This window comes from Centrocercus urophasianus, unplaced genomic scaffold (genome assembly GCF_019232065.1).
Source record: "Centrocercus urophasianus isolate 14NV4802_14NV808 unplaced genomic scaffold, USGS_Curo_1.0 seq_16, whole genome shotgun sequence".
In the NCBI taxonomy this organism is placed as follows: domain Eukaryota; kingdom Metazoa; phylum Chordata; class Aves; order Galliformes; family Phasianidae; genus Centrocercus; species Centrocercus urophasianus.
In genome coordinates this window covers 28,154,109-28,176,251 of record NW_024884711.1, presented here as the reverse complement: position 1 = coordinate 28,176,251, position 22,143 = coordinate 28,154,109, and the positions used below count along the sequence as shown (strand labels likewise).

Sequence of the window (22,143 nt, the reverse complement as noted above, 5' to 3'; positions counted from 1 at the left end):
ACTCTAGATGTTACCTGAGTCCTTTAATTCCAGCCATTTGAGTTTAGGTGGAAGTTATTGTCTTCTGTAGCCTGTCTGCTCCAGGTTAGCAGACAAATCTTTTCATTCTGTCAGTTTTCCCCTTATAGTTATGTCTGCTGCCAATGGGAACTGCTATCCTGAACCATGTAAGACTGGTTGAATGAGCTTTAAGCCTTATTAATCAGTGGGGCAACTTCTTTTTGCATTTGTGCTCCCTGTACACCTGTAGTGAAAGCACAAATGCAGTAGTCTTAAGAACAGCAGCTTCTGATGGGTGTAAATGCTGTAGAGCTGAAGTATTCCTCCTTGTGTCTGGTACTGTGGTGAAGAAATACCTGCTGTGGGGGGTAGCAGATGGTCAAAATGCTGTGAGCTACAAAACAGTGATTCATGGTTTAGTTAGCTAGAAGATGGCTCACCTGCCACGGACCAATTGCTGCATGGCACATTGCTCAAGCTGAGCACAGCACCCCTTTCCCTTTTGCTTCCTTTTTCAGGTGTGGCTCTTTGATCAGGAAGGCAGGGTGCCTGTATAGTAAAGACATCAATTTTGGAAATACTTATCAAAGTGAGAGCTTAAAAAAGTCTGCATCACAGAAGAGTTGCTTGCTATCTAATAGCAAACAAAACGAAAGAAAAATGAAGTCTGGAGTAGGTTAGATTTTTTTAGAAATGAAAATGTTGTTCATTATCCCTGCCAGATGAAAAGCATACTGATGTCATGTTTTGTTTTTTTTTTTTTTTCTCTCACGTACAGCATGAACAGATTAAATACCTTGCCAAGGGGGTTTGGATCTTTACCAGCACTGGAGGTTCTTGACTTGACTTACAACAATTTAAATGAAAATTCTCTACCTGGAAACTTTTTCTATCTGAGTAAGGAACTTCTTAAAAAACTCTACAAATCTTTGTGATATGGTGCTTTGCTTTCTGCAGTTGAAATTTATTTGATGGAGACCAAACTGTAACAGACGTTTTCCGTTATTTATGTTTTTCGTCTTTGAATACCTCCTGAATATTTCTACAAAGTTCAACGATGTTTATCACTGATATACAGTTATCTGACATCTTTGGACATGAGAAGACTTACTTATTTTTCTTCTGAGTAATATTTCCCTTGTCCCCATGCTCAGTTCAAACATTGTGTAGGCTCACAAGCTCCAGAGGAGAATAAACTGTTTTGCAAAGCAACTGTTTTATGTTGACTCTGGAAACAATTGTGTTTGTGATGGTTAATTATGGAAACAGTTTTAACAGCTTGGGATTGTTGAAGTGATCAATATGTTAAAAACATCCAAAAAACATGCTAAGGTTACAAGGTTTGGCAGACGGATAGCAAAAATGAGCTGATCTTTGCTCATGTTAGAAAATATGCTCACATAGTTAAAGATATCGTAATGCGTATGTGCAGAAGAGTTGCATTATGGTTGCCTAAGCAACTTGATTTCTGGCACTTTCTGGCTTCCAGTGATTCTGCTGCTACCTTACCAGTGTTTTCTGGATACTAAGCTGAAGTAGCTTCATGATCAGTGCATTAACTAGCAAGAGTGATAAATGAGGACAGAGGAAGGGATGCTGCGGTCTGGAACAGATTTTGTGGTTGTAACCTGACAGAAGGAAATTTATAAGTAAGCTTTATTAAAAATGGTCGCATATAATGAAATAAAAGGAGGATGAATACAGTGCATGAGAAAATCAGAATCTCCTCTCTTTATGAGTTTCCATTTTAATTTTTTCTTTTCTTCAAAAACCTGTCAAGTATCCTTATTTGGTATACGAAGTTGTGCTAGGTCATCTCATTTTTTTTTCTCCTGTGTATTTCATGGGCACTGTGTAAATTACAAATTATATCATTTGAGCCTGCCCTATTACTTCCTTTTAAGAACTCTTTCCCAGCCTTATCGTGTGCTTTCTATAGAGCTTAATACAGATGTGTATTTGACCATAAACTCAGATGATTTTTTTGTTTGTTTAGGATGCAGATTGGTGTGATAAATAAGAATGGGGGGATAATAAAGAGTAATGACTCCATTCTGACAGCTGAGCATTGAGACTACATGCCAGAACCTGCCACAGTCTACTATTGTAGAAATTGTTAATTGTGTCAGTCCTTTTGAATATAGATGTTTTCCTGAACTCACCAACAATGTAATAAGCCAGTAAATCTAAGTTTGACCTGCTTGTTATTATTGTGAGCCCTGGGTATGTCAAAGGCTTTTCACCAAGTCAGGGTTATTAATCAAACCTGACTCCCTTTTATTGATTAGACCTCAAATGGTTGGGTTATATGCCACCCTGTTTATATATTGCTATTTAATTTGCAGCCACCCTGCGTGCACTCTATCTAAGTGACAACGATTTTGAAATCCTGCCGCCAGATATTGGGAAGCTCACAAAGTTGCAGATAGTAAGTAATTTATCTAAATTCTTGGAAAATCAATTCACTTTTGCAATGCTTGTAGGAATAGAATCTAGTCAATTTGAGAAGTAGTAGAGTGTGTTTTCAGGAATAGGCCACTAAACCTGGAACTGTTTCTTGTTCATCAGCAGACACTTGTAAATAAATTGAAAGAATCGAGTGTTTAGAAGCGGGGGGAGGCAAGATAGAGTATAGTTCAGTTTTAGGCTGCTTTAGGCTAACCAAAAATTGTTCTGACTTCTTTATGTTCACTCTTAGCTGAGCCTTAGAGACAATGACCTGATATCACTGCCTAAAGAAATTGGGGAGCTCACTCAGCTTAAGGAACTTCATATCCAGGGAAATCGTCTTACTGTGTTGCCCCCAGAACTAGGTAAGATCATGAATGATCATTTATTTATTTGAATAATAGCAATAACAATGCATTGCATTTCCTCTGAAATGAAGTCTGATGTTAAACCCTTAAGAAGTTATTGTGCTAAAGTTAAAGTTATAATTGCTGTTAAATACTTGCTTTCCCCCGAAGAAATACTCTTTCACATCTTCTGGATACCCAGGAAGGGCCAGAAGATGTTGCTTGTTTCATTTTATTAGATTTTTATCTGTTATGTATTCCTTGTGTATTAGTAGACCTGACTGCCAGTTCTGCTTTTTGTAATATTTCCTGTATAATAGATACAGGATCTGTTAAACTGTTATTTTCTCTGTCTGGATTTTGCAAACGCTATTTGGATCAGCCAAAATTATGTTAAACAGTATAAGTAACTTATTTGTGACTGTTCTTGTAAAGTTTGATTGACTTGAAGAAAATATTAGCAAAGTCAGAGGATTTTTCAATTCTCTCTTTCAGTGGCCTGCAGTAGTGAGTTAAGAGCTTTTAAAGCAGTGGAGCTGGTTGATGACGTACTTTGAATTTGCATTATTGGCCATTTGTAGTTATGATTATTTCATATACAGCAACTCCTTTCGACCTAGAAGGTAGAATTTTTCTTTGAAGCTGAAGTATTGATTTTGATGAGTTTGCATTGCAGTATTCCCTTTTATGTGCGTGGCAAAGGCAAAATGAAAGTTTATTTTGACATTGATAATTTACCTACCATAATTTTGTAGATAGATCATGTAGCAAATATGACTTTTTTTTTTTTTTTTTTTTTCCTTGGTGGATGAAAGCTGCTTTTTTCTATAGATTCAGACTTTTTTCCATGACACTGAGGTATAGCTTTAGCTTTTGGTTAGTCATATTTATAATGTCTAAAACATTACTGCAGTTGAAAGAGACATGTGCAATATCTGTACATTTCTGTAGATTCCTAAGTTACAGTGTTGCTTTTTTTCTGAAATTAAATGCTAACCATCTAACCGTCTAACCATCTTCTGTGGCTAACTGAATGCATTAAACACACTGCTGCCTTACAAGCGTAACAGCAAATTCACTTTAAATAGTTTTACTGTCATTGTCCAAACTAAATGGAAACACTTAAAACAAAATTTGACGTTTGTTTTGCACTGATCTGCACAATTTCAAATAGGTAAGGGGAGCATTTTTCCTTTCTAGTTAACATTTGTTTGCGTTCTAGAATACTATTGCTACTAATTGGGTAGGAAAAGGGCTTGTAATTTTGACCTACTTGATCCAGGCAAGGTGCACTGACACAGCTTGTCATCTCTGTTCTTTATTATTCAGCTGCTCTTCTATAAACTATACTTCTAAGCCATGCGTGAATTTCCCAGTGTTTCATCTTATGGTCATGCCCAGTATCCTCATTCACGATTGATTGGCCAAATTTATATCACAGTTTATACCACTCCTATAACTAAAATTATATCGAATACCTAAAATAACTCAAATTCTGTGATATATTTCCAGAGAACGTTGCTCTGAAGTCTAGAAGAAATGTTTTGCTTGTTTGTTAGACATTTAAGAAAACAGTTAGGGAATGGGGTTTGATAAATAGGACACCAAGTGGGCTTTGGAGCTGGTCTTTGAGCTAAGGTAGGGAGCTAATGAGTCTGCTGAATGGCTGGAAGTAACTTCGGGTCTGCAGCCCTGTTTGCCCTTTTGCAAATAAGGACAATTTAGAAGAGCATTCCTTTGCAGATGGTTTTAAAATATACTGAGGAAGGGTGGTGTTAAACCCTAACGAATGGACTACTAATTCCATAGGTGCCATTTGTGGGGGAAAAAAAAGTCTACTTCCTGAGTTCTCCCTCCTACATTTTTAAAATTGAATTATAATGTAAGAATTATCCAAATACTTTGTGCAGTGCATGTTGGATAAATAGCTTTTCAATGAGCGGGTCCTATTTCGTTAATTGGAGGCACTGCTGGTCCGTTTAAAGTAAACAGTCTTTCCTCTCTCATTATCGCTTTCTTAATTAAAGGTTCTGAAGGCTTATGACTGCCTTATGAGCGTTAGTAGCTCGGGCAGTGGTGGACAACAGTGACTCATTAGCTGTTCATTTACCAGGGAGATGGGCACAATATAAACAGCCAAATAAACCGGCTTTTCTGGATGAGAAGGGGAGGGAATACAGTGAACTGAATCTAAAAGGTAATGGAAGTGAGTGCAGAGGAAGACATGGATGGTAAGGCAGGTATGAGAAAAGGCCATACACAGGCATTGGGGTCAACTTTTTGGAACTGAGATAGCAGTAAATAAACCTGTGTTGTCTGTGCTAATTCCACCTGAGGTGACTGAGTGTGTCATGAGCCAGTCAGGGCTGGGGCCTGTCTGCGTTGCCCTGGTCTGCACATAGCAGTGCTCCTCCTGTTAGCCTGAGGAAAGAATTCTTGTCTCGGAGGAAGTGAGGAGACTGAGCGGTGTATTGGTGCTCGTGGTGAGGATGCTTGTCTGTAAATACAGTGTGTGTGGATGATGAATGCAGGAAATGGCCGGGAGTTGGTGGGTGAATTCACAGCTTGTTTTTATCATTTGTCTCTCAAAACCCTGTTCATGAGGAATGGTGGTGGGCAGTCATATATAAACTTTAAAGAGGCGCTGGCATTTTTTTCCCTAGCATTTAAAAGGTTATGTGCTGCATTGTGAGACAAATAAATCATGATTCACTGCAACAACAGAGTTGCAGTCAGTTATATAAATTGCCAAGGAAGCACTAAATCTGTCACTTTGTGTATTCTGACCATTTAACAATTGGAATGGTGTTTGGGAAGAAAGCTGAATAGAAAGAAGAACCATGTACTGTGGCAGATGCAATTAGTAAGATCAATGAGAGCATTTTAAGTTCACTGTATGGACCTGTATGTGACTCTTAAAAGAGTTTCTTAGCAGAGTCAGTTGTGTAAGATTAAGTATGCAGTGCACAACTATTCACAAAGTTGTAGCCAAATGTAAATAGGTGCCCTGTGTGTGCAACTTATCCCTAGGTTTTCTAAGGATCCATGTTTAATTATCAACTTAATGTTGGAATCGATGGCTTTTAAGTCTTCCATACAATTTTAGTTGGTGAAATGATTTCCTCGAGTGATGGGTTGCAAGGATAGGAACAGTCAAGTGAAAGGCGTGCTAGAGAAGTAGGAAACTCATCCTTTTAAAATAGCCATCCAAACTTGAGAGGGACAGTAGTCATGTTTCCTTTTATGGAGGGTAAAACATTTCTGTAAATTAGGTCTGTGTCTCAGAGTGGTTAAGTAATTCTTTCACCATTTCTTTAATTTCAAAGGGCTAAATTATCTTCTTTGAATTAAGGACTGGCTTTAAATAGAAAGTTCAAGGAATCCTTAGGCTTTTGAAATGACTGGAGTTTATGAATTACACAAAGTAGTTGCTGCCGTTATTTGCTCAAGTTAATATTAATTGAAATAGCAGTTTACTTAGGTAATTATAACAGGCATGTGCAAGCATAAGAATCACTTATTTCACAAAAGATATTTCTTTTCTAAATATTCTTCAGGTAAGCACCAAACTTTTCTTCTTCCAGCATCAGTGACCGCTGCACTCTACCTGTGTCGCAGCGCTGTTCACATCTGCACATGGCAGGTTGTGACACCTGTTGGAAGCTGAGTGTCTCAGGCTCTGGACACTGGCTCTGAGTGCTGGAACACCTAATGGATACCTTGCCAATTTAAAAAGAAAAAAGAAAAAAAAAAAAAAAAAGAACCAGACCTGCTTCTACTTTGAAGACTAAGGCTGGAGTGGTGTGAGATATTAAGAAGCTTTGATAAACATAGCAGTGGATAAACAGAAGAAGTTGTTTTCCAGGATGGTCAATAGGACAGTTATTACTAGTAAAGGAATAAGAGAATATTGTACTTAACAAGATAGTTTGTAGTCAAATTATTTATGTAAGGAAAGTGTTTTTACAGAATTTGTGAATGCTGTTGTTGTATTTCTCATTTCAGGCTTAGTTTAAGCTTAAAAATAAACATAAATAGATCTTCATGTAGTTGACTGTTTCCATGTCTCACTTGGTGAGTATTGAGGCATATGGGAAGAACACTGCAAAGCTCCATTATACCCAGAAAGATGTTTGAAAGATGTTTTCTGTAGCCCATCTGTTAGGCTTACACCGCAGGTATTCATTTCCTGACACTGCTGTAACGCTTACCCAAATTCCAAAATTCAAATTTCATTTTATATTAGTTTTAAAAATAGGCAAATCCTGCTGTCGCCTCTCAGATGACTACAGTGTGTGTGTAGCCTTTTCTCATGTTGATTTCATTGTGATTCCAAGTATCATCAGCATAAAATGTTTCTATTAGCAAATAATTGTATCTCTTCTGTGGGAACTGTAGTAAGAGTACTGTACCTGGAGCCAGTCACAGCTGTGTTTGTTGTTGTTGTTAAACATTCCTTTTAATGCTTTTCATAGCACCCAAAATTGGGTTCATTCTGCTGAATACTGTGCAGGCTGTGTTTAAATGGAAGTTTTGAAGGTACAGTGAATCCTTTTTGAACTTATATTAACTAGATTTTGGTCTGATAGGGACCCTTCAGTGAGAGAATGCTTTGTTGAATTCTTGCGTAATTGAGAATCCCCTGGGAGTCTGAAGTTGGTAAAATATGCAACATATTTCATAATAAATTGGGATGCTGATCCTCTAAGCCTGTAATTCTTCCTGTTCTATTGAAGCATCTCTGATGTTTAACTGCTTCAATATCATGTTAATTCTTTTTATTCCAAACCCCATCTGTGGTGCGTTGTGTCTCTTGGATTCTCAGTTGACACGCTGGGAGCCTGCTGCAGTGACTGCTGGCATGCTCCTAGAGATCCCCATCAGCACTGTGTGTTTGCTACAAGGAGCAGTGAAGTAAATGGTACTTCCAGCAGTTTCATCTTTCCAAGAAAGAGAAATAAAACCTCCAAATTCTTATAGGTTGTCTAGCCAGGGGTCTCTCTTACTTGTTCTAGGAATGTTAGAGAAATGAATCTAGCCTGGCCAGAAGTCATTTGGAGTGACACTAGAAAGAATATAGAAAACACTTGGAAATAATTTCTTGGATTTTTGTCAGAATGCTGTTTCTTCTCTGCTTCCCTGTAGCTACCCACACAGTGCCATGAGCCGGTTGCCTTGGTACCTGTGCTTGCAGGCTGCATGCCGTGGGGCTTTGGCTGCTGATGCAGTGAGGTTTGTTGTGTGGGGGTATGAGCTGTTAGTGCAGGCTGTGGGCTGAGGGCAGAGCCTCGTGCCCTGGGCTGGATGAGGTCCTGCTTGGTGGCTGTCATCTGTGAGTGTTAATATTGCTTATTGTTTGTACTTCTCATCTTGCTGATGTCAGATTTGTTGTGGGGAGCAATAGTAGAAATTGCCAGAGCTTCATCCAGGCGAGTTAACCAGTCTTCCTCTGACTTGGATATGGTACTGTGGATTTGTCAGATTAGGTCTATATTCCTGCTGTACATAAGACTTGAAATGTTGATTAAGGGAGAAGTTTGATATGTCATATATTCTCTTGTTTTCCTAGGCTTCATTTTCAGTTCTAACACATTCTTGAGTGAAAGTCTCCTACTGTTACCTTCTCCATTATGCTTTGCTATAATGATTCTGACTGACCTTTGTTATTTTGTTGGAATTTCATGTAAATATCTCAGAAGACATAGGAAATTCAGTCCTATGAAAGGTTGAGATACTTGAGAGTAAAATCTTCTTCCCTTAGCATTATGAAAGCAGCGGCTGAAGCAGTACCATTTGGCCTCGTTTCACCTCACCTTGACTTCAAGAGTAAAGAATTCAAGACATGATGTCTGCTTTTGCTTTGTTTTTCTCGCTCCCTCTCCTCAAAGGAAGAGGAGGAGAAAAGAAAGTATGATGGAAAAGGGGTCAAGGATTGGGATGACGACAGGGTGGATTGCTCACCCTTTACTATTACAGGCAAACAGACTAAACTGAGGGGGTTTTATATAAATTATTGCCTGCTAATAACAGTACAGGAGTGGAAAAAAAATCTAAAGGCAAACTAAAAACACCTTTCACTCATCCACCCTCTTCTACCTCCTTCACCTTCTTCAGCACAGGAAACAAGGAATGGGGCTGCAGTCAGTCCATACTGCTTTGTCTTTGGTGCTCTTTCGTAATCTAGCCTGTGTTCCATGTGGGTTCCTTCCTACAAGATGCAGTCCTTCCTGCTCCCACATGGGCTTCAAGCACTGCTCCAATACAGCTCCATACCACAGGGCCTGCCCTTCAGGCATTGCTCCAGCACTGCCCCCACAGGCGTCAACTTCCCCCAGCCCTTCTGCCCCACCGCAGGCTGCTTCCCACGATCTGCAACTCTGTCCAGAACCTGTTCTTGCAGGGGATCTTTGTGGGCTGCAGCTCCTTCAGGCATCATCCGGTGCTGCTGCGTGGGCTCCTCCATGGCTGCTCATGGACATCTGCTCCTTTTGGTACCCATGGGCTGCAGGGAACTTCTGCTCTGCACATGGGGCACCTCCTGCCATCCTTCTGCACTGACCTTGGTGCCTGCAGGTACTGTGAGGAGAAAGCATAGTCTTTCTCACTTGCAGAAGGGCAAGCTGCTGTACTGAGGAACTGAGACAGTCCAGAACAGGAATGAAGAATGCGCTTTAACAAAGCGATGAGCTGTTTCAACAAAACACCAGTGGCAGAATCTCCATTTCCTAATGTTTTTCAGACTACATGTTTTTCTGTTTTAACTAAGACGGTTCAACACTTCAGTTCCTGAACTGATGCAGGAATAGCTGGGCAAAGCTCAGCTGTTAGACGTATTAAAGAGAAAATTCAAGAGAGGGTCTCATCTCTGAACTCGTTATTGGAAATTTTCACTTAAGTCTCAAAACTCAGAATAATGTGATGTGATCATGTTTGTACTCTTGTTTTCTGTTCCTGAAAGTAATTGTAGAACTGAGGATGGGCTTAGGCTTCAGTGTCTGCCTTTCGTATTGTTCATTCAGACTACTCCTTGGGGCTTCCCATCTTACACTTGCAGGCAAGGCTTCAGCATTCCCGTCTGAGTGGTCGGAAAGAAGAAAACTTCCATCCTACTTCTGTCTGACAGATGCTGTAAAGAGTGTTTGCCTTACTAGCATGTACTTCATCTGACTAGTTATTTGAGAGTTGAGCCTCAAGTTCAGAGATTTCCCTGTTAAGTAAAACAGACAACTTCTGTCCAAACAAAAATCAACACCAATGCTATTTCAGGGTTGTCTGATGTGCTGATGACTACACATGATACTGTTAGAGCTCCTTTGGTAAAATAACTTACATGCCAGAGGACAAAAATGTTGCTGGGATTAATTTTCTGGAGGCTTCAGTCTGGGTTTAGGTTTACTGGTTGTTTTCTTTTAGTCCATAGTATCTCATTAATAAATAGATGTATTCTCAACAATGTCATGGAGCTATCATACTATTTTCATGATAATTTTATCTGATGCCAAAGTCTGAGTCGCATTTTGCTTATGTCCTTCCTGTGCTCTGTGTCTCCTTGCTGCTCCCTTATAAGCACTGTTTAAGTCTACACTCTTCTGCTACACCTTCAAAAGTGATAGGCATCTTCGAAGCAGAGATGATCTTCCCTTTTATATGGATGATACGAGTTAATGATTCACAGCTTACATGCACTTAAGACTTGTGTAAAAAAAAATCATTTGCTTTTGATAACGTTCATTCTGTGGCATAGGAATCTGTATATGTTTTTTTTTTTAAAAAAGAAATAGAATTTAAGACAGTATTCACAGTTAATTGCTTTGGTATCATTTTTATGATCTGATAGTCATGACATTTCTTCCACCCTCACACTTGAACCAATCTCTCTCTCTTCAGAGGGAAAGCACATGCCACAAAAGTAATAAAAATTGTAAGCCCTGTAGTGTAAGGCAAATCTAAAACAATCCAGGACAGACACATTTTTACATACAACTTAAGTTTAAATTTGTTATAGTAGACTAGTCCCTTGCTTAGCCTTTAATAAAACAGGATTCAAGGGTATTTATATCTAGATAAAGAAATTAATTTTATTTCATTCCTTCTGTCCTATTGTATGACACTGAAAGAGTAAGATCTTTGTGTTGGAAAGTGAAAGAACATTTAAATTGCAATCTTAAGAGGAATAACTGAAATGAATGTGTTACTGCTCGGGGACTCTCCTGGAGGTTGGTACTGTAAAGTCTAAGCTGGAAGTGAGGCAGAGTATCAGCAGGAACCAGAAGGGAAACATAGCAGTATACAGGCCCCAAATTATTTCAGCTGGAATTCTATTGATTTTAATGAAGCTCTACTAGGGATGAATTTAAACCACTACAAAGAAGCGTTGATCTGGCATTTTACAGCTAGGATCATGCTTCTTATGCTGAATGCCAGTGCTCACTTTTCAAATGTCAGAGTTGTTTAATTACTTTATTTCACCTTTTAATTTTTCAAAGTATTTAAAGTGTTGCCAAGGGGTGTTGGAGTGGAAAGGACAAGTCAGTTACGTTCATTCTTTTCCACTTTGTACTGAAGCAATGCCTGTGTATACTAATCATACCTTACTGTATTCTAAATATACATCAATTAGGTAAATATTATACATCAGATATACCATACATCAGAAGAAGATGAGTGACAAATAGTTGAATATAAGGGGTGTTTGCTAGATCTAATCGACAGGAGGAGCCTGGTAAGTCTGGAGACACCCTTGAGGTGATGTGTTGCGTTATCGCTGGGTCTGACACTTATTTTCTGCAAACAAGACTGGGGAAGGCAACATTTTATCTGCTTTTATGAGCTCTTCTGGCCTTTGCTGGCAGTAGAACAAAATAGGAGCGTTCACACAAACTACTTTTATTTCAACAGCACTGAGGAAAATAACAAACATTAACTAACATGCTTGAGATCACATGCAGGGTAGATTTATTGAGAGGTGAGCAAGGGGAGCGTAGCTGCCTTTTCCCTGAAACGTCACCCAGGAGGGCGTGTGCTTGAGTCCATTATAAAGAAATCCAGTTGTAGTCTACTAGTTATACTAAATTTTATTAATGATAAATGGATTGTTTTTGATAAGGTGATGTGAATGGAAAAAAACACACCAATAATGAGCAGTGCAGTCTCCAACTCTGAAGTACTTTGTGATTGAATCTTCAGTGCTGGATTTTTACTAGAGGCAATCCTGTCTTTTGCTTACTGAAAATATCAGAGGGATTTGATGTGATCTGTGTGGCAGAACAGTATATAAAGTTCCTTAAAGCCTGGAGGCAGAGTGCTGCTACTGCTGGACACTGTGCATAAAGGCACATCTGCCACATCTCTTTCTCTGGCCTATGGGTCTGATGCCGCAGGGATTGAATAAAGGTATTTCTTAGCACAGTGCTGCCATAAAACAACAACAACAACAAAACCATATTTATGCAAGTGGTTTGGAGGGAACACATCTGTGAGGTGTCCAGCTGCACAGTGTGGCTCCGCTGTGCCCATGTTGGAGCTGTTGCTGCAAGCAGATTCAGACTTCTGCCTCGCATTGGCAGTGGTGCAGCTCACAGGTGATTTGGCTGGATACACGGAAAGGATGCCAGGACATGACCTCTTCTGAGATGTGACCAGTGGCACGTTCTTATTCTGTGTTTCGCTACTTAATTGGGAGGCTTCTTTGTTCTCTGTTTGCTTGACTTGTGGCAGGAATGGTAGCCTTCATTTTTCACCCAGTGTTGCTAAGGTGGGACAAGCTCTCTCTACCACACCTAATTTTTTGCTCTTCGTTGCCTACAGGGATAGATAGAAATTTGGTGTTGTATGAGAAGAGTTCCAAATATTCAGTGCCTTATTCTTCTTCCTTTCTTGTGGATAGCCCTCCTTTAGTCCTCCTGTGGAAAAGCACCTGTTCTCTGGTGATGGCTTGCCCCAGAGACAGAAGGGTGGTTACATTTCACAGTACAGTGCTTCATTAAATTATTCAATAAGCCCTTTGGGTGAGGTGTCAGCTCCCCAAGCAACTGCTCCTGGTGGATGTGCAGAGCTCCTGTGTCTGGGTCCACTGTTGAGGGTGCTCCAGTATTGTCCATAGTATGATTAATGTTATCCTTGTGAAAGGTGTAATATATCTAGCTGCCCCTGCTATCTTCTGGGACAAACAGAAGGCAGAGAGAAATGAAGAGATTGCTTTGACGTGGAGGTCAACAGTTCATTTTGCTTGAACAGATCTCTTTTTGCTGTAGGGTTTCTTTAACTTTAGTAGAATAGTATTTATTTCAATTAATTACATTTAAATGGGCATGTGGTATTTAGGATTAGAAGTGGGCGCGCTTCCCATGGAGATGGGAAACATACGGCAGCATTGCTTGGACTGTACATTTCTGAAACAGCTTGGGGCTTCAGAATCAGCTAAGAAACTTGCTACTGAGGTTTTGGGAGTGTGTTGCTTGTTCTTGTAGGCTACATTAAATTTGACGCATAACGGGGTCAGATTTTTCTCCGTGATTTTAACTACTTTTGTTAGCTGTACACAGATGCATCATTTCATCTTGACGAAGTACTTACTGCGCTCTAATTATAAGCGAGTGCTTACAGTGTTGGTAGTGTTGGAGAGAAGAGCGTGTGATTTTTTTTTCAGGCAATAAAATGGAAAATCCAATTTGCTGTTGCCAAGTACGCCTCTGAGTGATGCATGATCTTCATAGCAGTGCTGGTCAGAGGGCTGCTGCTCATTGCAGCGCAGCCGCTCTCCCTGGAGCCACGTGCCTTACAACTGAGTAGAGAACATTGAGGCTGTTTTCAGCCAGCCCGAACAGACTCCTGCACCCCACCTTCTAGCTTGTTAGGTCCTCGTTGTCACAGTGCTTAATCCTGCTTCCTGATCCTTGCTACAACACCACGGCTGCATATCCCATAATAAAGGAGATGGGTGTGAGGCCCCTAACTGGGTGCACCGGAGCATGAGGCAGTTAGGGCAATTGCTGCTGACTGACAGGGCGAGATGCTTCCTGCATGTCGTTATTTAAAAAAGAACAGGCCTCAGACAGCTGACAGATGAGCTGGACAAGGTAATGGTAACTTGTTGATAGGCGATATGAGACGTATGACATCTTTTCACAGAATATAATGGTCTGCCTTTGCTCTAATTGCATTAACCCTTTGTATTGAGAGAAGCACAGTAATGATTAGCAGGAATGCAGAACGTGGGGAGATGCAAAGGGCTGGCAGGAGCTTGTAGCATACATGAGTGCTCATGCAACTTACACAGGTGCCTTTTGTTTTGTAGAACAAGCTGATCAGATTGCTTTTAGAATTTTGTGACAGCTTGGCTTGGTTGTTCTTTAAAACCTTGTATTTTTTGTTTGTTTGTTTGTTTTATTTCCCATGGTTTTCTGTTGTGTTTTTTTTTTCTTTTTGTATTTGTGACTTTCTAACAGTAGTGTTGGGACTCCATTAGTCACAAAATTTGCAAAATAAAGATTTGGAATGGTAGCAGAGATTCTTTTTTTTTTTTTTTAATTTAATTCAAAGAACACTTATTTCAATGGCTAGGCCTTCCTGGAAGTTAGCCTCTTGTAACCATAGCCAAGAGAAGTTTCGGTAGAGCATCTGCTGTTGTGGTTTCTGGCGGTAAATTGTTACAAACAAACCAACAAGGTAAACAATAAAAACTTCCTGAAAGTCTTTAAGGCTTCTTGTCAACAAAACAGGTAAAGCTGACCTATAACAAGGACGTCTTTGTGTTTCTCAGTATAGGGGATTCTCATCACGGGATCTTGGTGCAAACAGCTCACTGGGCACTGACGAGGCAAGAAGCCTATTGGGCATCATCTTTACTAAGATGATCAGGGGGCTGGAGCACCTCCCCTATGAGGACAGGCTGAGGGAGTTGGGCTTGTTCAGCCTGGAGAAGAGAAGGCTGCGTGGTGACCTCATTGCAGCCTATCAATACCTGAAGGGAACCTACACCCACGAGGGGAGTAAACTCTTCAAAAGGGCTGACAACAGCAGGACTAGGGGAAATGGATCGAAGTTGAAGGAGGGAAGATTTAGGTTGAATGTTAGGGGGAAGTTCTATACAAGGAGAGTGGTTAGGCCCTGGAACGGGCTGCCCAGGGAGGTTGTGGATGCCCCGTCCTTGGATGTGTTTAAGGCCAGGTTGGACGGGGTCCTGGGCAACCTGATCTGAATGTGTGTGTTTGGTGGCCCTGCTAGGCAGGGGGGTTGGAACTACATGATCCTTGAGGTCCCTTCCAACCCGGGTGATTCTGTGATTCTGTGATTCTGTGATTCTGTGATCATGTGTTGGCGTGGTGCCTGGAGTAGTCATTGAGAAATGCTCTGCAACATTAAGCTACTGCAGAGCTAAATCTTACTGTAATGTCATTCACCATTCATTCCAGCAAGCCATCACAGACAGGGACGTCTTGCTGACTTGTCCTATAGGCCCAAAGGGTATGTTTAGTGGTATGGTAATGTAAAACTTATGATGCCTGTGATAGAGTTGGGAAGTTCAGAGGGCAGCATCAGAAAGCCCCAGGTTCTTATTCACTTGTTCTGACAGTGCTGACTGAATGTATTCCTGCGCAGGACACCCCAAAACCTACACACTAATTAAGCTCTACTTCAAACTAACTCTGTGAATAAATATTCCACATAGCAGTCCAAATTCAATCCTGCCATGCGATATGCTGTACCGCTGAAATGAATGTTGTGCAACTGCATCCATCATGGTGGGATCTGCTCTATCCTATTTTTCCACTCCATTAAACCTGAAATGTTTCCTTTGATTACATTTGTACTCTCCAAAATGAATGGAGTTTTATTTACAGCAAGATATGTCTTTAAACTTTTTTGTATTTCTTTTTTTTTTTTTTTTCCTATGCCATTTCTTCAGGTAATTTGGATTTGACTGGTCAAAAGCAAGTCTTCAAAGCAGAGAACAATCCTTGGGTGACCCCTATAGCTGACCAGTTCCAGCTGGGAGTGTCTCATGTTTTTGAGTACATTCGATCAGAAACATACAAATAGTAAGTATTATGTGACACCGTTCTGTGCTGTCAGTCATGGGTTTTTTTCTTGTAGTGTGCTTAGCAAAATGTTATCAGCTACACCCTTCTTTCATAATCCATGCATTAGCTAGTGATTTGGGGCAAATGTGCAAACTGCAAAAACTGCAAACTTATATTGAAGAGTTTTGCTAACAAAAGAGTAAATAAATGTGGTTTAGACATGTTAAGGAAGTACAGAGATTGCTCACTATTGTCCTACATTCGTTGTTTCTTTCTAAGAGCTGTTAGGTAACATGAGGAAGGTAAAAGAGAAAGAATTACAAGCCTTGGGGATATTAATTTTAAGTAAGCACAGTAAGGTTTTGTAGATTGAAATATGTGTTCATTGATGGCGTTGGCTGTGAGTTGTGTGTTGAAAAAAATGTCCGGAATTCAGACTTTTTAATCTGGACTGGTTCACTTAAGTCCCTAACTTTGCTAATTCAAGTATAGATACTGGTGCTTTCTTCAACAGCGTAATTGATTAGATAAAATAGCCCTTGTGTTGGGCTTCTCATTTTAATTCTAAAATCTGTACAAATGCAGAATATTTGTTTGAGAAATAATTCAGTGAATTATTAAAGACATTAAAGTATTTATTTGCACTGAAAATGTTTGTGTTACCAGTCCACAGTAGAATTTCAGATCGGAGGTTACTTTTGTGTCTGGGAACTAGTTCATTGCTATCTTCCTAGAAGTGGTTGGAAACTTAATTTTTGGTATTTCCCCTTTGCTTAAAAATGTATGTTAGTAATTTAGAGGTATTTATGATAGTTCTTAAATGGTATCTGTCAACTCAGTTAACCAAAAAAGCGTAAGTAGGTGAAGGTCTGGGGCTTCCAATTAAGTAACTGAGATCTGAATTTCTATATGAAACTATAAATGATTCAGTAGTGGCTTTTATATGCTGTTCTTCACTAAGAGAATTTAAGTGATAAGAATCATAGCTGGGAATGTGGCTACAGAAACCGAGTCTCAGAAATGTCCTGATCTTTGTCTGGTAACGCATAGTTCTCAAGATTATTCATTTAGGCTGAACTACTTTTCTTCTGGTAATGTTCTGTACTGCAAACATAGTACAAGGAGGTAGCTATCTGTCACCTTGGAGCATCTCCACAGTCCATTGTATACCTGCATCTAAGTTTTCTGATAACTTATGTTGCAATTTCTTATGATCAATTTTGTATTTATCTTTGAGCAGTATAAATTATGGTCTTTCATGCAGTTCTCATGCAGATGGCAGAATTTCAAGGACTGAAAGAAGTATTTGACACACACTAAGTTTTTAGGGGAGCTCTTAGTAGGTAATTCTAAATAAAAGTACTTATAAATAAAAATTTAAAAAGATAATAGGTAATGACTTAATAGCTGTTGAGTAATAAACTGCTCGAGTAACACTTATTTAGCAACCAAAATCTTCTGAAATTCATCAGTTTTTGTAACTGTTGCTCTTTGTTTTAAATAAGCTCTGTTATGTTGGCTGTCTCAATTGCTGCTGGGGTGTCATGGTGTCTTGTTGTCTAATGGGCAGATTTTCATCTTGTCCACAGTATATATTTGAAGCCTCTGTAGTTAACAATGTAAACAAAATCAGATTCTAACCATTAGTAGGAGGAAAAATAGAATTGAAAAGTCATTCCATGCCTCATCCAGAATTTTACCTAGATATTAGCAGTTAGAATATATATATATACACACTTCATTATTGTCTAAGATTAGTGATGAGAAAACAAAAGTGTGCAGATGTTACTAGTTCAAGACAGCATTATTTTCAGCACAACCGTGCTGAAATTACATTTAAATTGATGTAAATCATCCATTTAAAATATCAATATAATAAGAATCTCAGTAGCAACATTTTTGGTTATTGACTGCAGTTATTTCACATATGCTATAAAGGGAATTTGTGGATTTCCCTAATGAAAAGTCGTCCTTTTTATCTCCAGTTTCCTTTAAGCCTGTGATCTGAGAATTACTTGGATACCACCTGCTACGGGTATTTTTCAATTTGCAGAAAGCCGATTGTAGGTCTTAATAGTCATAAACAGCGGCATCATCTGGTTAATGGGTGTAGCAGCGTAACTGTGCACAAAAGCAAAAGAACTGTGAACATGAAAGAAATTAAAACTCCTTTTGAAATCTTGATCTTTTCCCTCTAACATCTTCAGGTTCCTTTTTCATCCTGAGTCTATGTCCAGGTGTTGTTTCTTTTTTCTCATTAGGCAAATCACTAAGCTGAGGTGTGAATATAGTAATTTTCTCTGTAGAAACTTTATGCAGGTTTGAGCACTTGGATTACTGCAGATCATTCAGACAAGAAAAAATATTTTAAACTAACTGACGTTTGATAGAGCCAGTCAGCTTATTTTTTACTCTGAGACAAAGCAGTATACTTAAACAGATTATTGGGTATTGTTTGGGTAACTTCACTTCCAAAACTGAGAAAATAAAACAATAACAGCTTACAATCATTCTTTTTGTCTCAGATCAGAAAGTTTACTTTCAAGTACTGGGAGATGTGGGCTTTCATAAACTGGGAACTACGCATCTATATGGTGTAGATGGATTTTGAGCTCCAGGGATGGTAATTGTCTCCCTGTGGCCATTCCTTTTGCTGGCTGATTGGAAATATTGATTTTGCTTTGTTTAGAATTGTCTGTACTAGCTAAGACAGAGAGGGTATGCTCACGCAATCACAAACACCAAGTTATGTTTCACTAAATGGTTTATATTAATATTGTTTATTTTGTGTTTGCAATGTCTATAACATTGTATTTACTCTGTTGCTGTTATCTCAGCCAGAATGTGGTAGCTCAGTGAGTATTGGCAATTCACTTGCTTGCAACATGTCACTAAACCTTGAGGTTTCTCTTAATGCCTGGCACAAGCCATCGCTGTGCTACAGTCACCATCAGAGTTTTCCATTCAGATTCTGTGAGGCTGCTTTTGTGAAACTGCTAGCCAATAGATCAAAATAGATCTTCTTTCCCTTGTGAAATAAAATGGCTGTTTCAAGCATACTTGGTGAAAAATTTCACCCCATTTTTAGCTTCGTATTAGGATATTCCTGCTCCAGTGATTAATTGGTAAGTCGGGATGACACCCAGAAGGGATGAACATTTCTAAAGATAAAATGTCATTGTCTCACATACTTTTACATTTTCACACTTCTGTTTTACATGGTACTTAAGCACCGAGAATTAAATTGGAATTGCACTTTACTTCAGGAGTGTGTTAGCCAGTAGGCCCTTCATATCAGCTGTTCCTACTTGGTAGGCGCTTTCATTTCCTTTAATTTCCTTACCTTTCATGAGAAATGATACCAAGTGATTTTTCAGCTCTCATTTTTCAAGCAAGACATGTGCTGACAAGAAGATGGGCTATATATTGTGTTAAAAAACGTGTGTGGAGGGGCTTTTAATTCTGAGCAGGAAGCTCAGAAGCGTGTGGCACTTCACTGGCTTTTGTTGGCTAAAATACACCCACTGTACATATCATATCATCCTGTGACAGCATCATTTGGAAATAGGTCAGTTTGCCAAGAGTATAATGGTTCTTAATCTCTGACTGCCATGGTAGGTAGCTGTTCAGGTAGTTAGCTGAATCTTGGCCTTGATTCTGTGTCCCCAGGAGATGCCATTAAATGCCCCATGTGGCTCATGGTAGGATTGAGAAAAACTTTTTCAGACAAGTAAAGGGTAATGACAACCTCATCTCCTCAAAGGGCTTAACTAAATGTTTTATTTTTTATTCATGTGTCTAGTCAACTTTCAAAGTGACCTTTTTGTTATAAGCATATTCTCAGAGGATCTTCACTGTCTAGGGTACCAACAAAGAAATGACACATTGTTTGATTTAGTGGCTATAATGTACTTAGACAAGTGCAAATGGACATAAATGTTTGAAAGAAAACAGTGAATTAAACTCCTATGAACAACTGAAACTCTATGATGGTTGTCAGAACTGGTGTAAGATAGTGGTTTAAAGTTCATTAAAGTTCAGATGTGTGATTGCTACCTGGGATGGGGGTTGGTTTGAATACTGACATTCACATTAAGACTAATCCAGAAAGCTGCCTTCAGAGTGTGCCTGTGGGATTAATCATGTGCTCTTGATCAGTCTTGGTGTGGAACTTGCTCTTAGCTTGTTTGTTCTCACAGCAGGAAGGTAGGGATGTTGCTTTTGTCATAGCAGTCTGTTGCAGTCATCACCTGGTGGTATAACCTCAGATAAAATGAAATAATGTGCCTGATGCTGGTTGTGAAGAATAGCATTCAGACTTTTAGCATGTCTAAGCTGCTGTTGAACCTGGCACTTACCTTCTAACACTTCATTTAGTGATTGTTGTCTTTCTGTTTGACCTTCTTATCTCAGTGAGGCAGAATTATGATAGAACAGTCCCCATTAGTTAAGTTTCTTGAAAGCGCGTTTTCCCCATGAGGCAGTCAGCGTGGTCAGGAATCTCAACAAGATGTTTGGTGAAAAGAAGTAAGCTGCACTTTCCACATTTCCATCAGAAAAGGTAGTAGAAGAGCAAGGCATTTCGAAGACTGATACATTAACTCTTAGCAATGGAAATGGTTTGACAAACACTATGCTGAGCATATACTGCTTGGCAATACTGAAACAAAGCTCTGAGCTGAGCACTGTAATTAAAAACCTCATTTTATTGTCAGTGACAGTCTGCAAGAATCCACCCTTGATCCAGTCCCCTAGCTAGAAGCAATCTCCTCTCCAGCTTTGTTGTTTAGAAGAAATTTTTCCACTGAACCCCACTACTACGTGGCAGCAAATCCCCCTGCTTCCAGGTCAGCAGTCATAGGTCATGGAAAAAGAGATTCTTCTTCTGGGTTCTAATAATGAAGAATTTTTCATCATTTGTTTTTACTGCTAGAAAAGACTGGCAAGACACTAAAAGTAATGCACTAGCATACAAATAGTATCTGAAAATAACTTGTGTATTCTTTGGGTGTTTGTGGAATAGAATTTCTCATGCTAGTTTTCTCTTAGGTTCAACTCTGCAAATACTTATATTCTAGAGCAGATATTCTTGTTCCTGGAGGGCTTGTTCTTGTGCTCTTAGCACTAACCTTTTGTACCTACTTCTTTCCCTTTCTTATTTTTACACTGTGGTTGTTGCAGGTCCTGTCTTTTTTTGTGTGTTGTGTAGCCTGGTAGCGTATTCCTGGAGCTCACTTTCATATTCTAGCCTGACATCTTTACCATTTTTGTCTCTAACACTGATCTACACCAGTGGTGGCTTTGATCTCCTGTATTTTTGTGTTATTTCAATGTAGTATCACTACAATAGGTGTACTGATAACAAGGTTCCTCCATGATTTACCGTAGGTGAGATTCTCTGAGATGCTGCATCTCCTCCACAGATGATGTCTTTTAAACTTCCTTCCAAAGAAGGCAGGAAGCAAGATCCAATATAGCTAAGAAGTAAACAAGAGTTTACAAACCTATTTCACACATTTCTGTCACGTACCAGTAAAAAATTTGTAATTAGCCAACAAAAAGTATTTTATCAGCTTGATGGGGGGAAAAAGAATATAAAAATATAATTTACATTTGGTTTTGTTGTATCAAAGGCATGGTACTATATACTTTATATGAAAATACTGATTTGTATTCTAACCAAATATATTTATTGGCTGTATTTTTAAGATCGATAAATATATTAGTACATTATTTCCGGCAGAGACAGTAGATGACTAAGAGTCCTGACATCTCTGGACAATGTTTACATGCAAATCTGTAACTCTTCCCCAAGGCAAAGTGGAACCCATGTTGAAAGACAAACAAGAAAAACAGTATCTGTATAAATTTTGTTTATATATTGCTAAGATGGATATGTAATAAAAATGAAGCTATCACTGATGTATATGACAGATATAGATACTGCACATATAAATTCTGTTCTAACTACTAATATTACTATTCCCTTTGATGTGAACTTTCATATAAAGTTTAGAATATTGTGCACTAATCCATTAACCATGTCAGGGATAATAACCCAGGGTTTAAGTTGCTGGTGCTGATGTCTAGGGCTGGGTTAGAATCAGAATCTGAAAGAAGAACTGAAGAAAGTACATAAATGGGATTTGATGAAACCAAAAGTGGGGAAAGAAAGACAATAGGTACAGGATTTGAATAAGGATACAAGGCAGAGTTGTATCTGATCATTAGTCAAGGCGAGATCAGAAGATGAGTTAAAAATCTATCGTAATTATAGTAAAATCCAAAATGAGGAACAGGTAGAGATGTCTGAAGGAAACTGCTAA

The 22,143-nt window shown here is 39.1% G+C and overlaps 1 protein-coding gene across 2 annotated transcripts in view; it reads left to right on the top strand.

Moving 5' to 3' along the window:
• Positions 1–22,143, top strand: part of RSU1 (Ras suppressor protein 1) — a 99,682-nt gene that overhangs the window by 26,572 nt on the left and 50,967 nt on the right. For both annotated transcript variants that reach the window (XM_042816764.1, XM_042816765.1), the window contains exons 5-8: positions 779–897; positions 2,346–2,428; positions 2,699–2,813; positions 15,703–15,835. In XM_042816764.1, the coding sequence (XP_042672698.1) occupies positions 779–897; positions 2,346–2,428; positions 2,699–2,813; positions 15,703–15,835 (450 nt within the window). The remainder of the gene's footprint in view (positions 1–778; positions 898–2,345; positions 2,429–2,698; positions 2,814–15,702; positions 15,836–22,143) is intronic.